Here is a 19,389-nt window from a genome sequence, read left to right on the forward strand (position 1 = left end):
GGTTTTACAGTTAATACCCCACTGACAGCGACCAGGCAGAGAAGGCAGAGGAGTGGAGGAGGAAAGGAACAGCTCTCTCTTTCAGTCCCGTGGAGGAATTAGGTTAGTTCTTGGCCACACAGGGAATGAGTGTGACCCACTTACAGAAGCGTAGCTACTGCTCTGATTGTCATTCCAGTAACATTGCTTCAGTTATCAAGATGAAGTGCAAGGTAAAGCTTTTTTATTTCTGTTGTCCATCTCGAATTATGAAAATGGAACTCAACAAGGAAGAAATTAAAGAAGTAATAATACTTTATTGTATCCAGTAAAGATCAAAGCAGTGGAAGGCACACATTCGAGTTTGGGGCAGATGTCACAAAAAGTGCCAGTAACCCTCAACATGGGGATCAAATCCGTAAGACAATAATATCAAACTTTAGCAGTACGTATAAGCACCATCCACCACTGACTCAACATGGGAGGGCTTCTCTCCATCCATCACGAAACCCAGAAATGAACGACACAAGTTCTCAGCTTATTACATGTTGAACAAATGCATACTCTTACTCTGCAAAAATATATTCATATACTGATTATTATTTTGTTTTTTATAGATTCACTTCCATAACAAACTATACAAAAAGCAGAAATGTTGTCTGATTGAGCAATAGATTGGTACAGCCATTTGTAGGAAAAAACATGCAAGGAGGAGAAGTATCTCCCTCTCAGCTTATTATTGGCAGTATTACAGTGTGGGGGGGGGGGGGGAGGAGTTACAGCTGTACAATAGCAGTAATTTTTGTTATAGGACACAGTAAAAAAATACACAGGACAATAGTGCCAAAAAATCCAAGCTTAGCTAAGACGCAAAAAACATTTTACAGAAGTTACAGTAATATACACTTTGTATAGAAAGTCAAAGCTTTAGGACAAAAATACTGTTTTGTATCCCTTTAACATGTTACATGAAATGTACAAAAAAAAGGAAAAACAGACAGATAATTTGATATAATTTGAGGCCGTATACAAGAGCATCATGAAAGGTGTTTTTGGTGAGAAACAGTTCCCAGAGTTATAATTGAACACAAGAGGGAGGGTGATACTGACAGTGTGGTTCAAGTCCTTAAGAGTGGTTGCTGGACTCACCACACACTGATCACACAGGGAAATAATGCTCAATGAACCTCCTACAAACCTGAGCCTCTAAAGTATCTAGACATTTAAGAGGACTAAACCCCTTTAACAGTCAGTTTCCCTGCCTTTGTATTCCAATGAATGGGCAAAGAACATTACATAACAATCATTTTGTTAAGTTGTGGAATATCATGTTTGTGTGCACGCGTGTGTCTGTATTTGGGATACAGCCGTTTAACAGATCTAAAAGGACAACTAGTGCCTTGAGATCCTTATCCTACTAACTCATTAGAACAAGTTAGAGGAAACTGCACTGCTACCAGTGCATGCGCACTCTGGACTTACTCAACTCCATGACACCCACGGCTTACCCAGAGTTCACTCGGTCCGCCTGGACAACCTCATTAACCCAGTCCCAATTCAAAGGTCAGTGACGACCTGGTGACAGAGACAAGATGGCGCTTGAGTGTTTCACCTCCTTCCCTACCCTGGCTGGGTAGGGAATCCTAGACTTGCTAGAAATCCCAGGAGCAGGTGGCAATGGGGGGGGAAGGGGGCGTGTTAAGAGTTGAGAGGGGCCGAAGACATCCAAATCCGCGCAGCAGTTTGGGCTCCCTGGGGAGGGGTGTGTGTGTGTGTGGTTGTGTTATGTTTACACCTGCAGGATCAATAAGGGTAGCTGTCTGGGAACGCCAGTCCGGAGACACACTGCTCCCCCCCGTCAGCCAGATAGGGCCGGCCTCCCTCCTCGTAGTGAGCCAGGGGGACAGTGTCGTCCTCCGTCAGGGGGAGGCCGTCGGGCTCCGACTTCAGGCTGGGCCGCTGGTTGTCGGGGAACGCCATGGAGAACAGCGCCTCGGGATCGCACACAAACTTGTAGACGTACCTCTCCCCGGCCACCTGGACAGAGACATGCCAGGGTTACATATTGCCCGTGGCTGGGCAAGCTTCGTTTGGAAACAGACCAAGGAGCTAATTAACCCTTTCAGTTTCGTTGAAAGGGTTTATCCGTGTAGATTAGAGGAAGGGAATTGGAACGTAACCTGCCTTTACCTTCTGCATGATCCCCTTCTCGTAGTAGTAGCGCAGGGAGCGGCTCAGCTTGTCGTAGTTCATGGCCGGGCGGTTCTTCTGGATGCCCCAGCGCCGGGCCACCTGACACAGGAAGACAGACACGTCAACATAAAAGGACGGCCCACGTGTTCGATGGCACCCGCGCGTCCAGAGCAGCACAGCCCTTTGTGAGTTTGTAAACACCGAAAAATGCCCGTGTACATAAGTCAAGTGGCACGAGTTGAAGAACTTGTTTGGCACGGGTACCCGCCCTGTATCAGTAACCGGTACTGACCTCCTCGGGTTCTATCAGTTTGAACTCCATGCCGCGGCCGGTCCAGGCGATGAAGTGACCGTTGGCCGGGTCGTCCAGCAGGGTGACCAGGAACTGCCACAGCTGCAGGGAGCCGCGGCGCTGGTAGGGGGGGCCGTCACGGAACACCAGCCCCGAACCCGGCTCCTGCTTCACCTTCCCTGGGAACACACGACAGAAAGCGAAGGGAGTCAGTTATGCTGGTGGTTATGCAAAAGTTACCATTTGCATTATAACATCGGATATTTGTCGATAACCGAGCTGAGGTTGGAGGATGTGGCAGATTCACATCCGACTTTACGGCTACTTATGATTATCAGACGTGTCTGTCAGAGGGAGGGTTGGCCGGTGAGACAGACGAGGGAGTGTGGGGGACTCTCTTACCCTCTAGTCTGTCTGGAACCACGCACGTGTCGTCATAGTACAGGTGGGGCTCACCGTCGTACACAAATCCTGTTGACCAAGGAGTACACATACTCGGCTTAGTAAGAAGCACAGCTTGACAATGTAGAAGAAAAACCTTTCAAATGACCAAAATGGACCCAGTCAAAAGCACTCACCTTCATTGTTTTGATAGAAGTTCGACTTCCTGAATGAAGACTGGCAATTCTGGACTTCTGGAAGATATGAAAATGAGAATAACAGATTTATGCTAATATCCTAATACTTTGTAGATGCACTACAGCTCCAGGTTAAACGTTCTCCTATCTCAAGCTTTGGGATTTGAAGGCAATCTATAGTCCTTTATCGTACACTCTCACATGCACTTAACTGAGAGGTGATAAGAGGATTGGACGTTACATCACTGACCTCGCTACCAGAAAGTGGGCTAGAAAAAGTGAGCAGTAAGTAGAACGACTTCCAACGAGGCTCATTTATCCTACACCTATCCACACTCAGCATGGCTTTGTGATAATCCAATTTGCCTGACAACAGTACCAAAGCATCCCTTCGTTTGGGCATATCGATTCGAGCATCGCCGTTTACCCGAGTCATAGCAGAAATCCCTGGGCTCCTGTTTGATGCTGAGGGGGGCGAAGGGCGTACGTGGCGGACCCATGGTAGGGACCCCCTTCTCCGGGTAGCGGGGGTCCACCAGCTCCTGCTTGTAGCCATGGGGCGGCTCAGACATGTGGCGCTGGTAGAGGGGGCGTCCGTCGCGGGACAGCGTGTGGTGGGGCGGGAAGGGTGTGCGTGCCGGACTGTCAGGTGGAGGGAAAGGCAGACAGGGCTCAGACAGCTGCCTCTGGAACCTGGGCGACAGAGGAAGGGAGGATATCAGTTTGGCCCCATTTGAAAACGAACGCCTTCTCATCCCGTCAAACGAGTCACGAGGGGTTAGCGACCCAAATGTGCCGCGAGCCCACCTGTGTTCTGCGCTGTAGGACGCCTCTGGATGACCGACAGGGAGGCGAGGCATGGCGAACTGCTGGCCCCGGCCGGCGTGAGGCAGCGTCCGAGGGTGCGAAGGGCTCAGGGAAGCAGCGTGGCCGTGAGCGGGGCGACTGCGGTGACCCTGCAGGTGGACGGGCGGAGCCATCTGTAAGGAGTGCGTCCCCAGGGTTGCGGAGGGGCTGCACGGTGAGGCAGGTGTGGAGGGAGGAGTCAGTGGCTTGATCCCGTGGGGTTTCCTTTCATAGGCACTGTTAAGGGGAGGGGACGGTTAGTACAATCAAAAACACTTCCTTGAAATCATTGTGTGCGCGCGCGTGTGTGTATGTGTGTGAGCGCATGTGTGTACCTGTAGCTGTAGAGGCACTTGTCTGAGTAGGGAGCGAGTCTCTGCTCCTGGCTGCAGGGGGACAGGTCTTTGGGAGTGGGCTCTCTCTTCACTTTACCGGACGGCGGGCCATGGAACATTACTGCAACACAAAAAGCAAGCAAACATGAAGACCTGAAAACCCCTGTGAGCTTTGATTAGACGCCATTTTGCCTGGCTGCCAAATGTTTTGTCACAGGAAACGAGATGCACAGCAGTCCACCAGCTCGATGTTTCCTTTCACATCAGTAGTAACTGTATTCCTTCAGGTTTGAAAACAAAGACACTCGGGAGTGTGCTATTGCAGGGACTTCATTTAAGAAAGGGGCAGGTCATAGCTTTCACTTCCTCCCATCTTCTGATAATAAGCCATCTTTTGAGCCATGAAATGTAAACAGTGTTCCCCTTCCCTGAGCCATCACCATTGTTCTGCTGGCACCCAGGAGGAACACAGAGGAGTCTTTGTTAGCAGCCGGAGTCAGTGGAGAACAGAACAAGCCAATATTTTCCTAAGTCCTTCTCTCGTCTGTAAAGGCTGCCATTGTGAGTATATAGATGGACTTTAATTCTGGGCTTTGTTGGCACTGGTAGTTCCCACCATTTCCTGTGCCACATAACTGCCACCGTGCAGATGGCAATGTGCCACTGCAGCGTTGTAAATCACAGAGCAACAGGATCTCAGCCACACACAACCTTTGGTTTGTTGGAAATCCTACATTGTCACGACACTGCATACTACTACAGAGAAATGATTATCATTCTTTTTTTTTTTTAAGGGCTTGGGGGGGGGGGGGGGGATATGCGATTCCCACGGTAACTGCTCCTTTACCCAGCTGCACAGTCCACACAAGACTGCTGAATGAAGACTCTGTATCAGACAGGTTGGCACCGGGCCAGACCACGGTGGCCAACCACCCCCCTCTGCACGCAGGTTAACACGCACGGCGCTCCTGCAAACCTAGCAGCCCCACGAGCCGTGCGCTAGCACAATCCAGTCAGTGTGCGCTGCGAATACACTCCCAGACGAAGCTGAAATGTCACTGCGCCAGCCGAGGTTGGCGATGAATTACAACACTGCAGCGCAGTCTGCCAGATCAGCTCTCTTCCTCCTCCAACTCACAGCGGTTTGAGGCTCGACTCTTCCACACTGGGTAGAAGGCCTGTGCTGCACCAGAACTCCTGGAGCTAAACACACTTCCGTTGAGCCTAATTATATAGATAGCATCATATGAAGAGAAAATAGAGACGGAAACAGCATAAGTAGCACCGTGCCGAGAAGGTAAATCATCCCAATAGTCACGTTTGACGACTGCTCGCACAAAATGCTAGCCTGCCAACCCTAGAAAAAAAGCATAGGTTGGATGGGCGCTAGCATAGTACTTTAACAGAATGAGGAATCCTGCTACCAAGAAGCCTTTCTGCAGAAAGATTTCTCTGTTCTGATGCTTGTAGGTTATTACAACACATAGGCTCTGGGAGTTTTGGAGTAAATAAAGGTCCGTCTGATTGCGTAGGCTTCGACACGGTTCCCCCCCTTATCAATATTAAAAGAGAAATGTGGCTACTTACAGTTATCCGACTGGAAATCTGGAACAAACTGCTCATCATCAGGCACCTGGGCTGCAGGAGGGGAACAAGAATGAAAGCAAATCACATCACAACGAAGAAATCCTGATGTACATCCTGGCCTTGGGAAAGGTAAAGACAGCAGTTGGAAAACAGAACTGCTCAGTGATAGATATACTAAAACTCACCTTCTGCAATCCAAATCTCCTGAAGTTGACTAAGGTCTTGAAAGAGTTCTGGAAAAGAAAGACAGGGGATACGTCAGTGAGGGAACAAAAATAATCTCCCTTTCCAAGAAAGCACGCCACTCTGTACACCGTTCATATCACAAACAAATTCAAAGAATTTAAAAGTGCCACTTCCCTAATGTATCAGTTTTCAATTGCATTACCTTCAGTGTCCTGGGCAAGCTCTGTCTCAACGAACTTCCTTTTCCTCTCGTTGAACAGTCGATTCACTGGTTCTTCCATGTGAGATTTCTGCTGTAAAATAGTCACATTACTGGGTGCACAATGCTTTTGGCAAGTGATCACATGACGTATACTTTTTGCCGTTAACAATCTAGCTGATCTTTAATACCTATAAGCCCATTTAGATACATGAATTTGAAGTTGCTTCAGAAACTGCTTAGCGTGGATCAGAGAAGACCCTCGGGTTAATAACTCACGCTGGGTGGGATCATGAAGGGGACTTGCTGGTCATAAAAGCCGTCCATGTTGCCTGAGTCTTCTCTCCCTCTCTCCACTGGAGGACAAGGGAAGCAGGGGGCTGGAGGGCTTAGGAGTCAGCCTGGGAGATCTTCGCCTCTCTGGTCTTCCTAAGAGGAGAGAAAAGTGTCGCGCAAGGCAGCACCCCCTTAACAGTTAGGAAAGTCACCTGTCACTCAGTCAACACAGCCTGCTTGTCTTGTCTTGCTCTGCTCACAAAGCAGTAGCTTCTTTCATCTCTCGCGAGTGTTTGTTTGTGCCACCTCCTTGTGTTCTTGGTGAGTTTTCCCAAGGCAGTAAGAGTGTTCTCACTGTGCAGGGAGTGAGAGCCTTATATAAGCTAGTGTGAGCAAACTGGGGCTGAGCCTAAACATGGACTTAGTCAAGCTAAGAGGGTGCCACTTATATAAATAAAAAGCACTACACAGTTCAAGTGGTGATAAATGCTCCACAGCCGAGTGGTGGAGTTCATGTAATCTAGTGAAAATGTACACTGTGCAGACTGAACGAAAAACGTTGTAGATTGAGTTTTGAGTTTGAAAAAAAACATTTTTCAGTTTTAGCCCTGTCCGAATTCAATCGTGCCTGTCTTCATGACAACAATGCAAAGAGTTAACTTCTGTAAAGAAATATTGTCCAAAATCTAAATCCCTGCCCAGTGCCCCTCCTCGTCCCCCCCCCCCCTTTCCTTCCCTACTGTGGCCCCTTGTTTTTCTCAATGAAGTGAAATTTGATCCCTTGCCCATAGAGTTCAGAAGGGGGGAGGGGAGAGCGACAGGAGGGGGGCACGACCGAACCATTCATAAATTCTCAAGCGCTGATAAAGAATCCACATGCACACAAACAACTAATCTAATGTACATCTCCATGCCAAAGTCACACGACTAGCCGACACATTATAAAATGGTGGCCATAATAAAAGGTTCATCCTCATGAAATGGCGTTCACATCCCTCCTCCCTCACTACAAAAAAATCCAAACGGGAATCAAGTCGGTCAAAGTAGATGCTACAGCAAAAACGCAAATAAGTGTCCGTATACATGCATGAGCTTTAGATGCCGTTAATAATTGTAATAAAATTATGCTACTCGCCTTTAGTTCTTCAATTCCAAAGCAGTGGTGAAAATAAATGCCGTTTAGTTCCACGCTGTGAGTAACCTTGCTTCACGCTCAAGATTGTCTGCTGAGTCCCTCACACAAAACTTGACTGTGGTTTTCTCAATGGAATCGTCTGGTTTTCCCTGAAGCCAAAATAGGTCTCCGTGATGTACGTCCATTGGTTGTTCTGTTTTGTCATTCAAATCGACTTTCCATTTCGACTGGCCAATAGACATTCACATAGCTCTTTAGTCCTCACTGGCCAATTGCAGACGAGCTCGACTTGTTTTTATGAATGGCTGCGTTTCATTCATGTCTCTGTCCTAATGGTATGCACTTTTAAAGGGACAGTTGCAAGACAAAATACAGAGGCAAAATAATTAATATTTTCGGATTGTGAGTTATGATAACCCCTTTAAATGTATCTGTATTGCTATAGTAACTCAGTTGCCAGTAGTTTTTTCTCCAGGGAATAGTTGAGACATGCAAAGTGAATCACAATTCTGCCATCATTAATTTGTGATATCAGCACATCCAAAATAAGAATTTGCTGAGGGCAGCAAACATTATTACATCAACTAAAAGCTAGGGTGAAGAGTTATACCTTGTACCAAGAATGCCCACCTTGCCCAGCCTGACTGTAGCAAACTATGATTAAGTGATTACGCAAACAGCAAGCAAAGTCTTGCAGCCCAATGAATTGAAGCAATCTTGAATCTTGGACAAGGCTGTTAAACATTTTCTGACTTGACCTAGGAGGCTAATAATATCTAACATGAATATCCCACAATTTCCTATTACGTGTTTAACACTAAAGGGTAACATTGTGTGCAAAGGCCTTGGTGTCTGAGTAGGATAAAACATCAGTCCCAAAAGCTCAAATGGAACACATTTAATACATTTATTGTACCTCATTATAGTTTAATCACTTAATAGTTTCAATTGTACATTGTTGTCATTCTGATCATGCATAAAATCCTGCATTTAACGCTACTAACCGTGGTGGTGGTGATGATGGCCATATACAGTATGTGGATCTTTCTCACTACTCACAACCTAATTAGGAAAATCCTGAAGAACCTCCCATCACTCTCCACCAAAGGGAGGATGAGAGAGTGACACGTCCCTTCATGTGGTCTCTGCCCGTGTCCGAGTGGGGCACCTTGCATAATGGATGAGTCTGCCTGTGTTTTATCTCTGTTTGGGTCCGCGGGACTCTGGAGGGAACTGAACCTGTCTGAGAGATGCTGCTTGGCCACAGATCCATTATTCATGCCTGGTCTTCAAAGGGGCCAGGACATTGCGGACTCCCCTCCTGGACAGAGCTGAGAAAACTGGCCTGGTGTGCTGTGGCTCAATCTCCCTGCTCTCCAATCACACATGGGTCCTAGATGTCAGACATATTTCGGACATCATCTGAAATATATAAGAAGTATTTGCAAGAGTCTGCCTGCCAGCAATTGTTGTTGAGGGTGCCATACTCTGGTTCTAATACATTGGTTCCAGTGCATCAGACAAGCTCAACGAAGCCAAGTTAGACAGTTACTCTGTGACTCGGTTCAATTAAGCACTGTGTCAGTCTGGAACCTTCCGTTCAGACAAGGGGGATACACCACCTGGAGATGGCCAAGCCAAAGCCCAAAGCTCTAACCGTCTGCTGATGGAATACAGCTCTCTTTGTCCACCTTGGCTCCAGTCCCGGTCTGGACATCTTTTACAGTTTCATAACTTCTCCTGGCTCTTTGATAGTATTTACGATAGAGTGTCACACATGACTGCTTCAAAGACCATTCATCTGCATCACTGCCGTACAGGCCGCCAGTAGCAGCCCATTACTCTCTAATTCCCCCTTTCATCTTATTCTGCTTCGATACCACTCCCATTGTTTCAGAGAAAGCACGAGTTTAGCCCACCATAATGATGCTCAACTTAATGGAGTTCCAGTCTGTGAAGCCCAGACTGACTATTCCCATTGTCACTTATTGCCAACAGTGATTAGTAAGAGCTTGCTTGTAAATTTTGTGACTCTGTGACTGGAATGGTTTTCAACACATTGTTTTTCATTCACTATTTTTTGAATGATTGATACCTTTACTTTACAGCATGAGCCTGTATGACTGTACTCAACAGACACACATTACAATATGTACTCACTTCATCAGTTTTCAGCTCCCTCCCCCTACTTTGTCTCATTCCGCTAATGAGCACATTTCCCTGCTGAGAGTCGATCCATCCAACATAACCTTACACCCAAAGTAATCATAGTCACCCAGTGAGCCTGTAAATTGCTTGGAGAATTTAATTTGCTTTCATTGCATCTCTCTCTCTGCTTCGCACAGTCTTTCTCTGCGGCCACACTAAAAATAGACCCAAAATGGCCTCTTACATAATTCTGCCAAGATGCTCAGTGTTGAACTCTTCGGCAGCACACTTCATTGCATTGCTTTATTCTCTCTCTCTCTCTCTCTCTCTCTCTCTCTCTCTCTCTCTCTCTCTCTCTCTCTCTCTCTCTCTCTCTCTCTCTCTCTCTCTCTCTCTCTCTCTCTCTCTCTCTCTCTCTCTCTCTCTCTCTCTCTCTCTCTCTCTCTCTCTCTCTCTCTCTCTCTCTCTCTCTCTCTCCTCTCTCTCTCTCTCTCTCTCTCTCTCTCTCTCTCCCTCTCCCTCTCTCTGTCTCTGTCTCTCTCCCTCTCCCTCTCTCTGTCTCTCTCTCTCTCTCCCTCTCCATCTCTCTCTCCCCCCTCTCTCTCCCTCTATGTTTCCCCCCAACCTCTCTCTCTCTCTTTCTCTGTTTATCCCTCTCAATCTCCCTCTTTCTCGTGCTGACTCTGTTCTACTATGAGGATGGCGACACAACACAGACCATGTCCAGACTCGTCCTTACAGCTCTGAATTAGGTCAAACAAAGAGCATGAGAGAGAGAAACAGAGGAAACAGACAGGTTTTGAGTTTTTGACTAGGTTTGCAGGGTCAAAGATCTGGTAACCAGCAGGTGCATTGAGTAGTGCTGCTCTGAAAGTATATAATTCAATTATTTTTCTTCTTCAGCGCAAGTCTCTTTTTCATGTCACTGAACACCTTTTTTAGAATTATTTCATGTGCTTTGTAGTTCAACCTACGTCACCATCACCGATGCGTCACCCAGTCTTTGGAAAGCCTCCCTGAGGGCACTTATTCTAGTCTGTATTTATAAGATTGAGAGCCATTTAAAAACCAATGCATTCTCTCTCTCTCTTATTCTAAAATTAAAGTGCATTGCCTATATCTATTCTCACCAGTTTTAGTACTAGATTGTGAGTGTGTGACTGTGAGAGAGGTAATTGCATGATTTATATTCACAATGACTCATATGACTCACCTCCTTAGCACATTGCTCTAGTATAGACTGATAAAGAGCGAGACAGGCAGTCATTATAAACAATGTCAATCAAAATAACAAGCCAGGGAGAGCAGTGCAGAAATACTGGATGGGGAATTCATCAGTGTCCTCAGAGAGCTCACACCTTCAGTACACTGCTTTATTCTAAGAAAGTTGTGATCAAATCAATAACTAATCTGCTCATTGAAGTGTAAATTAAGATCCTTTTCTAATCCCTATAGAGTTATGTTTCTCTGCTTGGTCTTCGATGTAAACTATGCTTTATAGGAGGTGGTGACCTCAATACACTTCCACGATGAGCCTTACACTACACAGAGGAAACCTTCCAAGGATATTCAAGCAGGCTTTGATGTCAAGGCTGACAAGGCTTTTCCACTCCCAACACAAATCAAGTATCACAACAGCATTGCTGAGCGATTTGGACATTGAAACAGAAGTGAATATCAATATGGCACGATCAGGGAGTATGTTCTCAAGAAGGTCATCTGATATCCTCATTTGAGGAGTGAGACCAAATGGATCCATGAAGGCTGCACCTTTCCCTGTTGGCAGATCGGAGGGTTCTAGATCAGCTTCACTTGATTCCCAGGCTGAGCATTGGAGTTGAGAGTCTTACACAACAAAAACCTGTTGGCATTGAGCTAAAGGAAGAATCTCTTTCACGCCAATCTATGGCTAACGCTTCTCATCTGGTGTCTTTGTGTTGTTTCACTGTGTGTCTTCAATTTCACTCGGCTCTCAACGAACGGTTTTGCAATGCTTTCTTATGTAACGGTCTCATGCATTGTGGTGTTGTTTTGCTGTCACTTGTTGTAGACCTAGGGGCTAAAAGCACAAGGCGGTGGAGAGAAAAACAAGTTGTTGGAGAGCCGTGCAACAGACAGATCCAGACACATTCAGTCAAGCCAAGGTTTCTTTGAAACCCACCATGCTATTGTTGCATTGCACGACCATGTACAACTGAATGTGAACTGCATCTGACTGATAGGCGCGCGAGTTTGTGTGTAGGAGCTCAGATTGAATCAGACATTCACACCGTGACACTGATGTGTCCAGTGCAGAGCCCCACTCTCTCACCTTCCACGTGATGACCTCATCACTCCGGAATCAGGCCAGCTGCCAGGTTGTTGTGTCCTATCGGCCTGCCCACATGGCTGCAGAGTGGCACTAACTGGAGCATGATGGTGATTAGAGCTCCACACATCGGCCACCTCTCACGGCCTCTGGTACAACCTCCTCCAGTCCACCTCCTAAGAAAGCAAGACACAGGGTGGTTTAGTTCGTATACAACCTGGAGAGCAGTAACACCAGGGGGTCAATATGAAAATGATAGACCACTGGAGTTAAAAAATAAATTGGCACTGTAATAAGTGGTGACCGAGTGCAGAACTGAAATGTAGGGCTGAGCCGTGAGTCATTACACACACTCTTACCCTCTTTTCTCCCTCTCTCCCCCTTTCCCCCTCTCTCTCTCTCTCTGAATAAGGAGTGATTCATCCAGTGGCCTAGAGGTAATGAAATTATTTGCAATCAACTGTCATTTACAGAGGGGCTCTAATGCTTTGCTGGTTTCACTCGTGATGTCCAGCTTTTGTCCACATGCTTTTCTAAGAGCTGAAATCTGACTGCTGAGTATAAGGACAAGTCCTTTCAACACACTACGGAGCACTTTCCTGTTCAAGAAATTGTAACATGAATTATCGACAACGTGCTTATGGATGTGGCACGTCTGCCATGAATCAGTTTTATTGTTTGTAGAGATACACACATTTCCCCTTTAAATTGTTTTCAGGTGAACAGCTTTTGTGAAAGTTGAGAAGTAGTGATAATAGAGTCCCAATAATGTCAAACGCAGTATCAAACTACTGTGTGCAAAGAGGAGAGGAAATAAGGGATGAGAGTTCAGTGAGGTCATGCTAAATCAGTAAAAGTGATAGGCTGTGCAATCAAAGTTTGGAGAAGGCTCAACCTCTTTGTGCTTGCTTAATGATTGCAATGCTCCAGGAAATATGGAACCAGATTCAGCCTGATAACCATGTCTAGTTTGTGCCTTAGAATCGGTTCCAAACAACATGTGCCTTGGTGACATCTTTATCACGGCCTGGAATTTGCCGTTCCATACAAGGCTGGAATAATGCTTGTTTGTGTGTTCACTAGCCTGTGTCTGGTTGTTTTGTACAGTACACCAGTCCACGACAATAAGATAAGAGGAGTCCTGTCTGCTCGATGGCTTTACCGGAGAGTTCCGTTCTATCAGCTGATGTAAGCAAATGTATCAGACTTGGCTGTTATTGATTAGCCAACACTCTTGTTAACCCTCTAGTGTTCTCTCTACCTGGCTGGCTCATGCACGTATAAAAGCTCTATAAAACAATCTGTCATCCTGTTTAGGATACATTATCGCAGAATATATCCAGTGGACGTTTTATATCAGATTAGACCATAATGGGATTGCTGTACACGGGCACAGAGTACCTGCCTTGGTCACGCAGTCTGTCACTTCCCAGAAAGAAATCTGTGAGCTGGCACCTCAACCAAAACAATGAACCTGTGAACTTATGAATATTTCTGACAGAGACTATGGCGCCGAAACATAAAAAACTGTAGAACAATGGAAAAAGTGTATAAAATGTAATTTAAGAAGTACACCTGGAGTTCGAAAGCTATTTTTTAATAGCTTCTGAGGTTTTAAGAGCTGATTCCAGTGGGTCTGATGAGGTGTCTAAGGAGTGAGTCAGGCTACTTCTTAGTGAGCACCGTGGCAACCGACATCTATGACCATCTGTCACCTCATCCGGAGTGAACTCAGCTGCCATCAGAAGAGACCAAAATATCACACTCTAAATAATAGTGTTCTTTTCAACCAGGGAGGGAAGAGAGAGGGAAGAAGGGAATGGTCTGGCTACATGAAATAGAGGAACAATTCTACTGTGTAATACAGTGCTGATGGACGGAGGGTTACAGTGGACAGCAACAGACAGTAGACCAGGACAACAGAGAGAGGTCTCATGGTGCTGACTCCCTCTGTGACCTGGCTACGTTGTGTACTGGTCACAGAGAGGCCATTGTTCTCCCATTTCCTCCCTGTGACCCTCAACACCTTCCCTCCCTCCACCCTCCCCGAACACAACGACAACAAACAAGACCACGCCAAGATACTATATGGTATGCACCCAAGGTGTCGTTCATATCAAAACCAACCCCTGTCTTATTCATAATTCGTCATCTTCCTACCATTTAAACCTATGAAGGTAGTATTGCATGTGTGGGTGGATGTGTGGGGGCCCATTGGGTGACATACTGTTACCTTACATAACCTGATGCAAGAACCTGGCCCCAATTTGAAACAACATGCAATACTGTAGCACCATTTGCACAGTGTAGATCGCGCTGTTATATAAAACTGATGCGAGTATTTGAGTGGCCCAGATCTATCTGCCTTTGAGTTAGGATGACAAAAGGAAGATGGCAGCCCCGTCTCAAATTCGGTGGGAGGCTGTTTTTACATAATAGTAATAATGTACTTCCTCCATCCAAAAAGTAGAAGGCACCATGCCGGTAATCCTCCATGCATCCCTCTCCCTTAGGGTAGGCGTCTCTTATGATGCCCTACTTATAGAAGATGTTGGATGTATTTCCAGTGTTCTCAGAATGTCGCCTGTGGATCGTAACAAAAGATATAAATAACAGCAAATCTCTATTTACCAACAGGGAGACTTTTGTATAGCCTCCTACATGGTGGACTGGAAAACCGTGTTAATTCCTTAGCATGTCTCATTTCCTCATATCTATATCAAAAGGCCACATGGAGCTTAAGAATCTGAGGCCCAGCAATTTTTTACCAGACAAGTTAATGAAATCATCTCATGACCGGATGTGTGGTGAGAAATCGTGTGAGGCTTTTCATGGTAAAAGCTTGCTGTCGACGACAGAGAGCATGGAGAGATGAATACTGTGCTTCTGAAGCCTCTTTGTTGTAGGTGCTTTAATCTAGTGTTTGTTTGTGTGTGTGTGTGTGTGCGTGCGTGTGTGTGTAGGTCTACAACCTTTCCTTATCTTCACACTTACCGCCACACGGCCGCGTACCTTTGACTATACCCTGTTGAATACTGCCCTCTGCTGATTACTGCTTACAAGTGCAGCACTGTCTATGGGAATAATGACTTGTCAAGTAATGAAATGTGCCCTCTATTGAATGGTACTGGTATTGAGGTGGGGGAAACGCTGGCAAACGCAGCAGGATATTAGAATGAGAATGAGATCAAACCAAGCGTAACATTTTGTAAACCAGTTCTTCTCAAGAGGTTTCTTTATACAGTTCCTGGTAATGTGCAAATGTGTGCTCAAATATGCACCATCGGCACTGCATTGATTTTCTACATTTCGACAGTATGGACGCTCTTGGTGTCATGTTGTGATCTGCATCTGTTAAGCCACTGCCCTGGAGCAGGCTGGGTAATGTCGGGGCACGTCAGGTCATGGCATGCTAGATTTGGCTATGTAGTCCAGCTGCTCCTCTTGATGAAGCACCATGGTATTCCAGCCTTCCCTGGCACAGGCTGCCACCTCAGCACAATACCCACTGGCATACTGTGGATCCTTATTGGCAAATTCCCCCTGAATCATCACTGGGGTTTACATCGCTATTGTTCAGGGGGTTGGGGCTGGTGGTCAATGGACTGTGCCCATTGGACCGTGCCCATTGACCACCAGCTGCATGCTGCCCATCCCTCACCCACCCCCACTTCTATCAAACATCGACCCCCTTCCCCTTGCCCCGTCGACTCCCCCCCCCATCCATCCCCCTCTGCATTGATGTTGGGAATCATCGGGTAGCTTTATAACAAAAGACAGAGTGATACTGTCTATTGTGTCGACCATGAAGCCATTTCACAACGGCTTTGGGAAACGGCACAGTTGCTTTCACAATCACAAACTCTGTTGCATTCCTTGAATTATAGACTTGGTGAGCTATGGAGGAGTTTGAATGGTCTCATCTGATATCTCATTTCCCACAGTTGCTCATCTCCAGCAGGGGTTTCTCACAGAGATGTACCTTTCACCTGAGTGTGCCCTACTGACATGTCTGATTAGCCGGCAGGACCTGATGGTGTTACTGTAGCCCATCCAGCTCTGGTAGTCTGGGTAGTCTCCTCTGGTCAGGACGTACTGGTTGCCAGTGTAGTTGGGCCTCTCATACAGCACCCAGGCTCCACTCTCCACCCAGATGGAGTTACAGCGGCTAATTAAACAGATGATCTCTATCTTCACACTTTGCACAGGCCTCCTTCACCTCGCAATAGCATCGTTACAATACAAGTTCTACCGGTTCAGTTTATTTTGACTATAAGTATAAATGTTTGTCACATATTCATGAGATATTCTACATTTGAAAGAAGCTTTAAAGAACAATGATTTAAAAAAAAAACAACAAAGTAGGATATCTTTTGAAAGCATCTTTATTTTCCTTTCCCAGACATGGTAGCGGACAGCACCCTGCGGTGACGTGTCTAGAAGTCCTTCACACGGCGAACAGAGCCCACGTTGCCCTGCATGCCTCCCCACTCAGTGTAGCGTCTGTACTCTCCCCTTTCCAGAAGCCACTGGCGCCCCCTGTAGTTGGGGTGCTCGTAGAAGACCCAGGCTCCCTCGAACACCTTGCAGGAGTTGACTTCCCGATTGTGCCAGCGCTCATGGAACGACGGCATGTTGTCTGCCAGTTCAATGTTCTGGCCCTCAAAGTTAGGCCTCTCCCACACTTTCATTCTCCAGGCGTTTCCCACCTGAAGGAACACAGACAAAATCAAACAGACGATGAATTACATTTCATACAATGGAGCATTCAAGGCAGAACTAAAATATGCCTACGCCTCATTTATGGGAACCATCATTCGTGGGTGGGAACCCGGTCTCTAACAGACAACCTCATGGTTTTGACAGGGCAACACCACGGTGCAAAGCCATTTGTGTGTATATAATAACAACACAGAATTAGCTCAAGAAATGTACTGAATGGTCAAGTATGATGTATTTTGGATGTCCTTGCGTGTCTCATAAGCTCTTGTGTATTTCTCACGCGCTGTGTCCTCTATACTCACATTTCGGATCACACGACAGGACCTGATGGTGTCGTTGAAGGCCATCCAGTGTTGGTAGTCAGGGTACTCCCCTGGGGTGAGGACATACTGGAAGCCTATGTAGTTAGGTCTTTCATAGACCACCCAGAATCCACCCTCCACCCTGATGGAGTTGCAGCGGCTGAAGTAAGTGTGCAGGTCACTGGAGTCGCTGCTGCACTCATGGAAGCGTCCCTGGAAGTTCCTGTCCTCATAGAAGATGAGCTGGAATACCAAACATATCACTTTGTCTCTTCATGGGATGTATTCAAGTTTCACATGATGAATCTTGTCATTCATTTTTCCAGAGCTTACCTTCTCCATGGTCACTGTCAGTAGCGGTCAGAAACTATACATAAAACATTAAACTAGACTGCACCAATATTGTATTTATACAGACCAAGAACAATACAAGCAAGCACATGGTTCACACTGTTTGAATTAGATAATTCAATCAGCAATTCAAATATTTATCCAGGCTCATCACATTGTTTTACTGCACTGAATCCCTCATCCCCAAACAAAGGCTTATGAAAGGTTCAAAGAATCGCTACTCACTGGTTGCTGTACAACTTGCTGACCAATACAAGGGCACTAGAGGACATTCATTTGATTGGAAATATTTTGGGTCTGAGCCCACTTTCCTTTTTTGTGATGTAAAGTCCTAAAGATATTTATCAACAGTGATCATATATAGCACTATGCATTGAAGCAAAACTTTGTTAGTAATAGTGGACGGTATACTCTAAAGCACAACTCTTCAACGATACATTAGAATAGTTTGGTCTGACAGTCTAAGTAGAATGGCAATATCAGCAATTTCAGTGATTGTTTATTTTATTCTATTGCCTAGCAATTATAAGATGCTTCATGAACCAGGAAACATTCAAGCCATTTTCAAAATGTACATGTTCCCCCAAAAATATGTATAGACCATAATAGCATGCAAGTGACGATCTGTCTGAAGAATTGACTGCAGTAGAAATTGGCTCTTGACAAACACACTCAATTTCTATTCCCAAAAATATAATACCGATTGCTCTGGATTAAAATGTACGTGTTAGGAACCATCATATACATTTATTTTCGTTAATTATTTATTGATTCAGACATGGGGAGTCTTGGAAACAGTGAGCTGACTTCATAACCTTTATTGATGCTTCCACACTAATACTATTTTCAGTTGACATCACTCTAAAACTCAGTGATCTTGCGGAAGGAGCCCACCCCAGGCGAGGCTGCTCCCCAGTCAGTGTGCTTGCGGAATTCCCCCCGTTCCAGGAAGTACTGGCGCCTACTGTAATTGGGAAGCTCGTAGAAGCCCCAGGCGCCATGAGTCACAATGCAGGAGTAGACCTCCTGGAACTTGAAAGCCTCATAGACCGATGGACAGTCCTCCACCCACTCCACCATCTGCCCCCCAAAGTCAGGTCTTTCATACAGCCTCAGCTTCCACTCATTACCGTGCACCTAAAGGGTTAGGCACAAGAAGACATGTCAATGTAGATGCATCGCCTCAAATATCATGATTGTAGTAACATACAGACATGCTTGCGTTTCTCACATTTTTTACCCAGCGGCAAGACTTAATGCTTTCATTGAAGCCCATCCAGTGCTGGTAGTCAGGATACTCCCCAGGGCTCATGATATACTGGTAACCCTTGTAGTTGGGTTTCTCATACAGCACCCAGCAGCCACTCTCCACCTTGATGGAGTTGCAGCGGGTGAAGTAGGAGTGCAGGTCCACACAGTCACTGCTGCAGTCATAACAGCGACCCTGGAAATTCTTCTCCTCAAAAAATGTAAGCTGAGCTCATGGGGGATAAGAGAAACAAGGTGAGCTGTAGAAAACCACTTGAATACAATGAATCGAGTACATAAAGTACAGTATTAATAGTTATTTATGTTAATATCAATATTTGTTTTGTTAATTGAACAACTAAACATCTTCAAATGTGATTATTTTGCAACCATAAACTACATACTAATTTCACCCCTTTTCATTTGTATTGTACTTTACAACTTCCCAAAGTTGACTACCTACAGCACACCCTCCCCGTACCTTTCCCATGTTGATGCACACAGCTTCTTTCCTTCACTGAAGCACCATCAAAGTATTTATCTATAAACCAAAAGTGCAGAGTGTGGAAGGCCTTTGATAACTAAATGAGTGTGATTTGCATATCAGCAAAATGTTTTGGTCTTGTTTGATTTCTCTTTGTTCCTCATGACTCTGAATCAAAGAATTGCTGGAACAGTGAAGAGAATGTTATAAAGGCCTACAG

General features: G+C 45.7%; 3 protein-coding genes across 6 annotated transcripts; all 3 read right to left on the minus strand.

Moving 5' to 3' along the window:
• Positions 1-282: 282 nt before the first annotated feature.
• Positions 283-6,621, minus strand: LOC124474745 (ETS translocation variant 5-like). 4 transcript variants are annotated; one of them, XM_047031154.1, is made up of 12 exons: positions 6,475-6,621; positions 6,199-6,286; positions 5,996-6,043; positions 5,811-5,861; positions 4,224-4,344; positions 3,850-4,125; positions 3,470-3,735; positions 3,043-3,099; positions 2,867-2,935; positions 2,465-2,643; positions 2,170-2,271; positions 283-2,016 (listed from the first exon to the last, which is right to left on the minus strand). In XM_047031154.1, exons 1-12 carry the CDS (start codon positions 6,520-6,522, stop codon positions 1,783-1,785), a joined length of 1,539 nt encoding a protein of 512 aa, XP_046887110.1. In that variant the 5' UTR covers positions 6,523-6,621; the 3' UTR covers positions 283-1,782. The 4 variants fall into 4 exon arrangements, with proteins under 4 accessions (XP_046887110.1, XP_046887108.1, XP_046887109.1 ...); XM_047031152.1 differs by having other exon boundaries at positions 2,164-2,271; XM_047031153.1 differs by having other exon boundaries at positions 6,199-6,289.
• Positions 6,622-16,430: 9,809 nt separating this feature from the next.
• On the minus strand, positions 16,431-17,469 carry LOC124474797 (gamma-crystallin S-1-like). The gene is made up of 3 exons (XM_047031234.1): positions 17,420-17,469; positions 17,087-17,329; positions 16,431-16,771 (listed from the first exon to the last, which is right to left on the minus strand). The coding sequence occupies exons 1-3, from the start codon at positions 17,426-17,428 to the stop codon at positions 16,499-16,501; spliced, it is 525 nt and encodes a 174-aa protein (XP_046887190.1). The 5' UTR covers positions 17,429-17,469; the 3' UTR covers positions 16,431-16,498.
• A 722-nt stretch (positions 17,470-18,191) lies between these two features.
• On the minus strand, positions 18,192-19,192 carry LOC124474799 (gamma-crystallin M2-like). The gene is made up of 3 exons (XM_047031237.1): positions 19,167-19,192; positions 18,669-18,911; positions 18,192-18,574 (listed from the first exon to the last, which is right to left on the minus strand). Exons 1-3 carry the CDS (start codon positions 19,173-19,175, stop codon positions 18,299-18,301), a joined length of 528 nt encoding a protein of 175 aa, XP_046887193.1. The 5' UTR covers positions 19,176-19,192; the 3' UTR covers positions 18,192-18,298.
• Between the last annotated feature and the right edge of the window lie 197 nt (positions 19,193-19,389).

Source organism: Hypomesus transpacificus, chromosome 12 (genome assembly GCF_021917145.1).
Source record: "Hypomesus transpacificus isolate Combined female chromosome 12, fHypTra1, whole genome shotgun sequence".
In the NCBI taxonomy this organism is placed as follows: Eukaryota; Metazoa; Chordata; class Actinopteri; order Osmeriformes; family Osmeridae; genus Hypomesus; species Hypomesus transpacificus.

Bases quoted from the DNA above. Each gene is read 5' to 3' on its own strand.
- LOC124474745 (XM_047031151.1), bottom strand. From the start codon at position 6,522: ATGGACGGCTTTTATGACCAGCAAGTCCCCTTCATGATCCCACCCAGC. The intron at 6,044-6,198 runs GTAATGCAATTG...TTTCTTTTCCAG, and splicing joins GCTTGCCCAGGACACTGAAG to AACTCTTTCAAGACCTTAGT. The intron at 5,862-5,995 runs GTGAGTTTTAGT...CCCCTCCTGCAG, and splicing joins GGAGATTTGGATTGCAGAAG to CCCAGGTGCCTGATGATGAG.
- LOC124474797 (XM_047031234.1), bottom strand. The intron at 16,772-17,086 runs GTGAGTATAGAG...GTGTTCCTTCAG, and splicing joins CCTGTCGTGTGATCCGAAAT to GTGGGAAACGCCTGGAGAAT.
- LOC124474799 (XM_047031237.1), bottom strand. The intron at 18,575-18,668 runs GTGAGAAACGCA...CTAACCCTTTAG, and splicing joins CTTGCCGCTGGGTAAAAAAT to GTGCACGGTAATGAGTGGAA.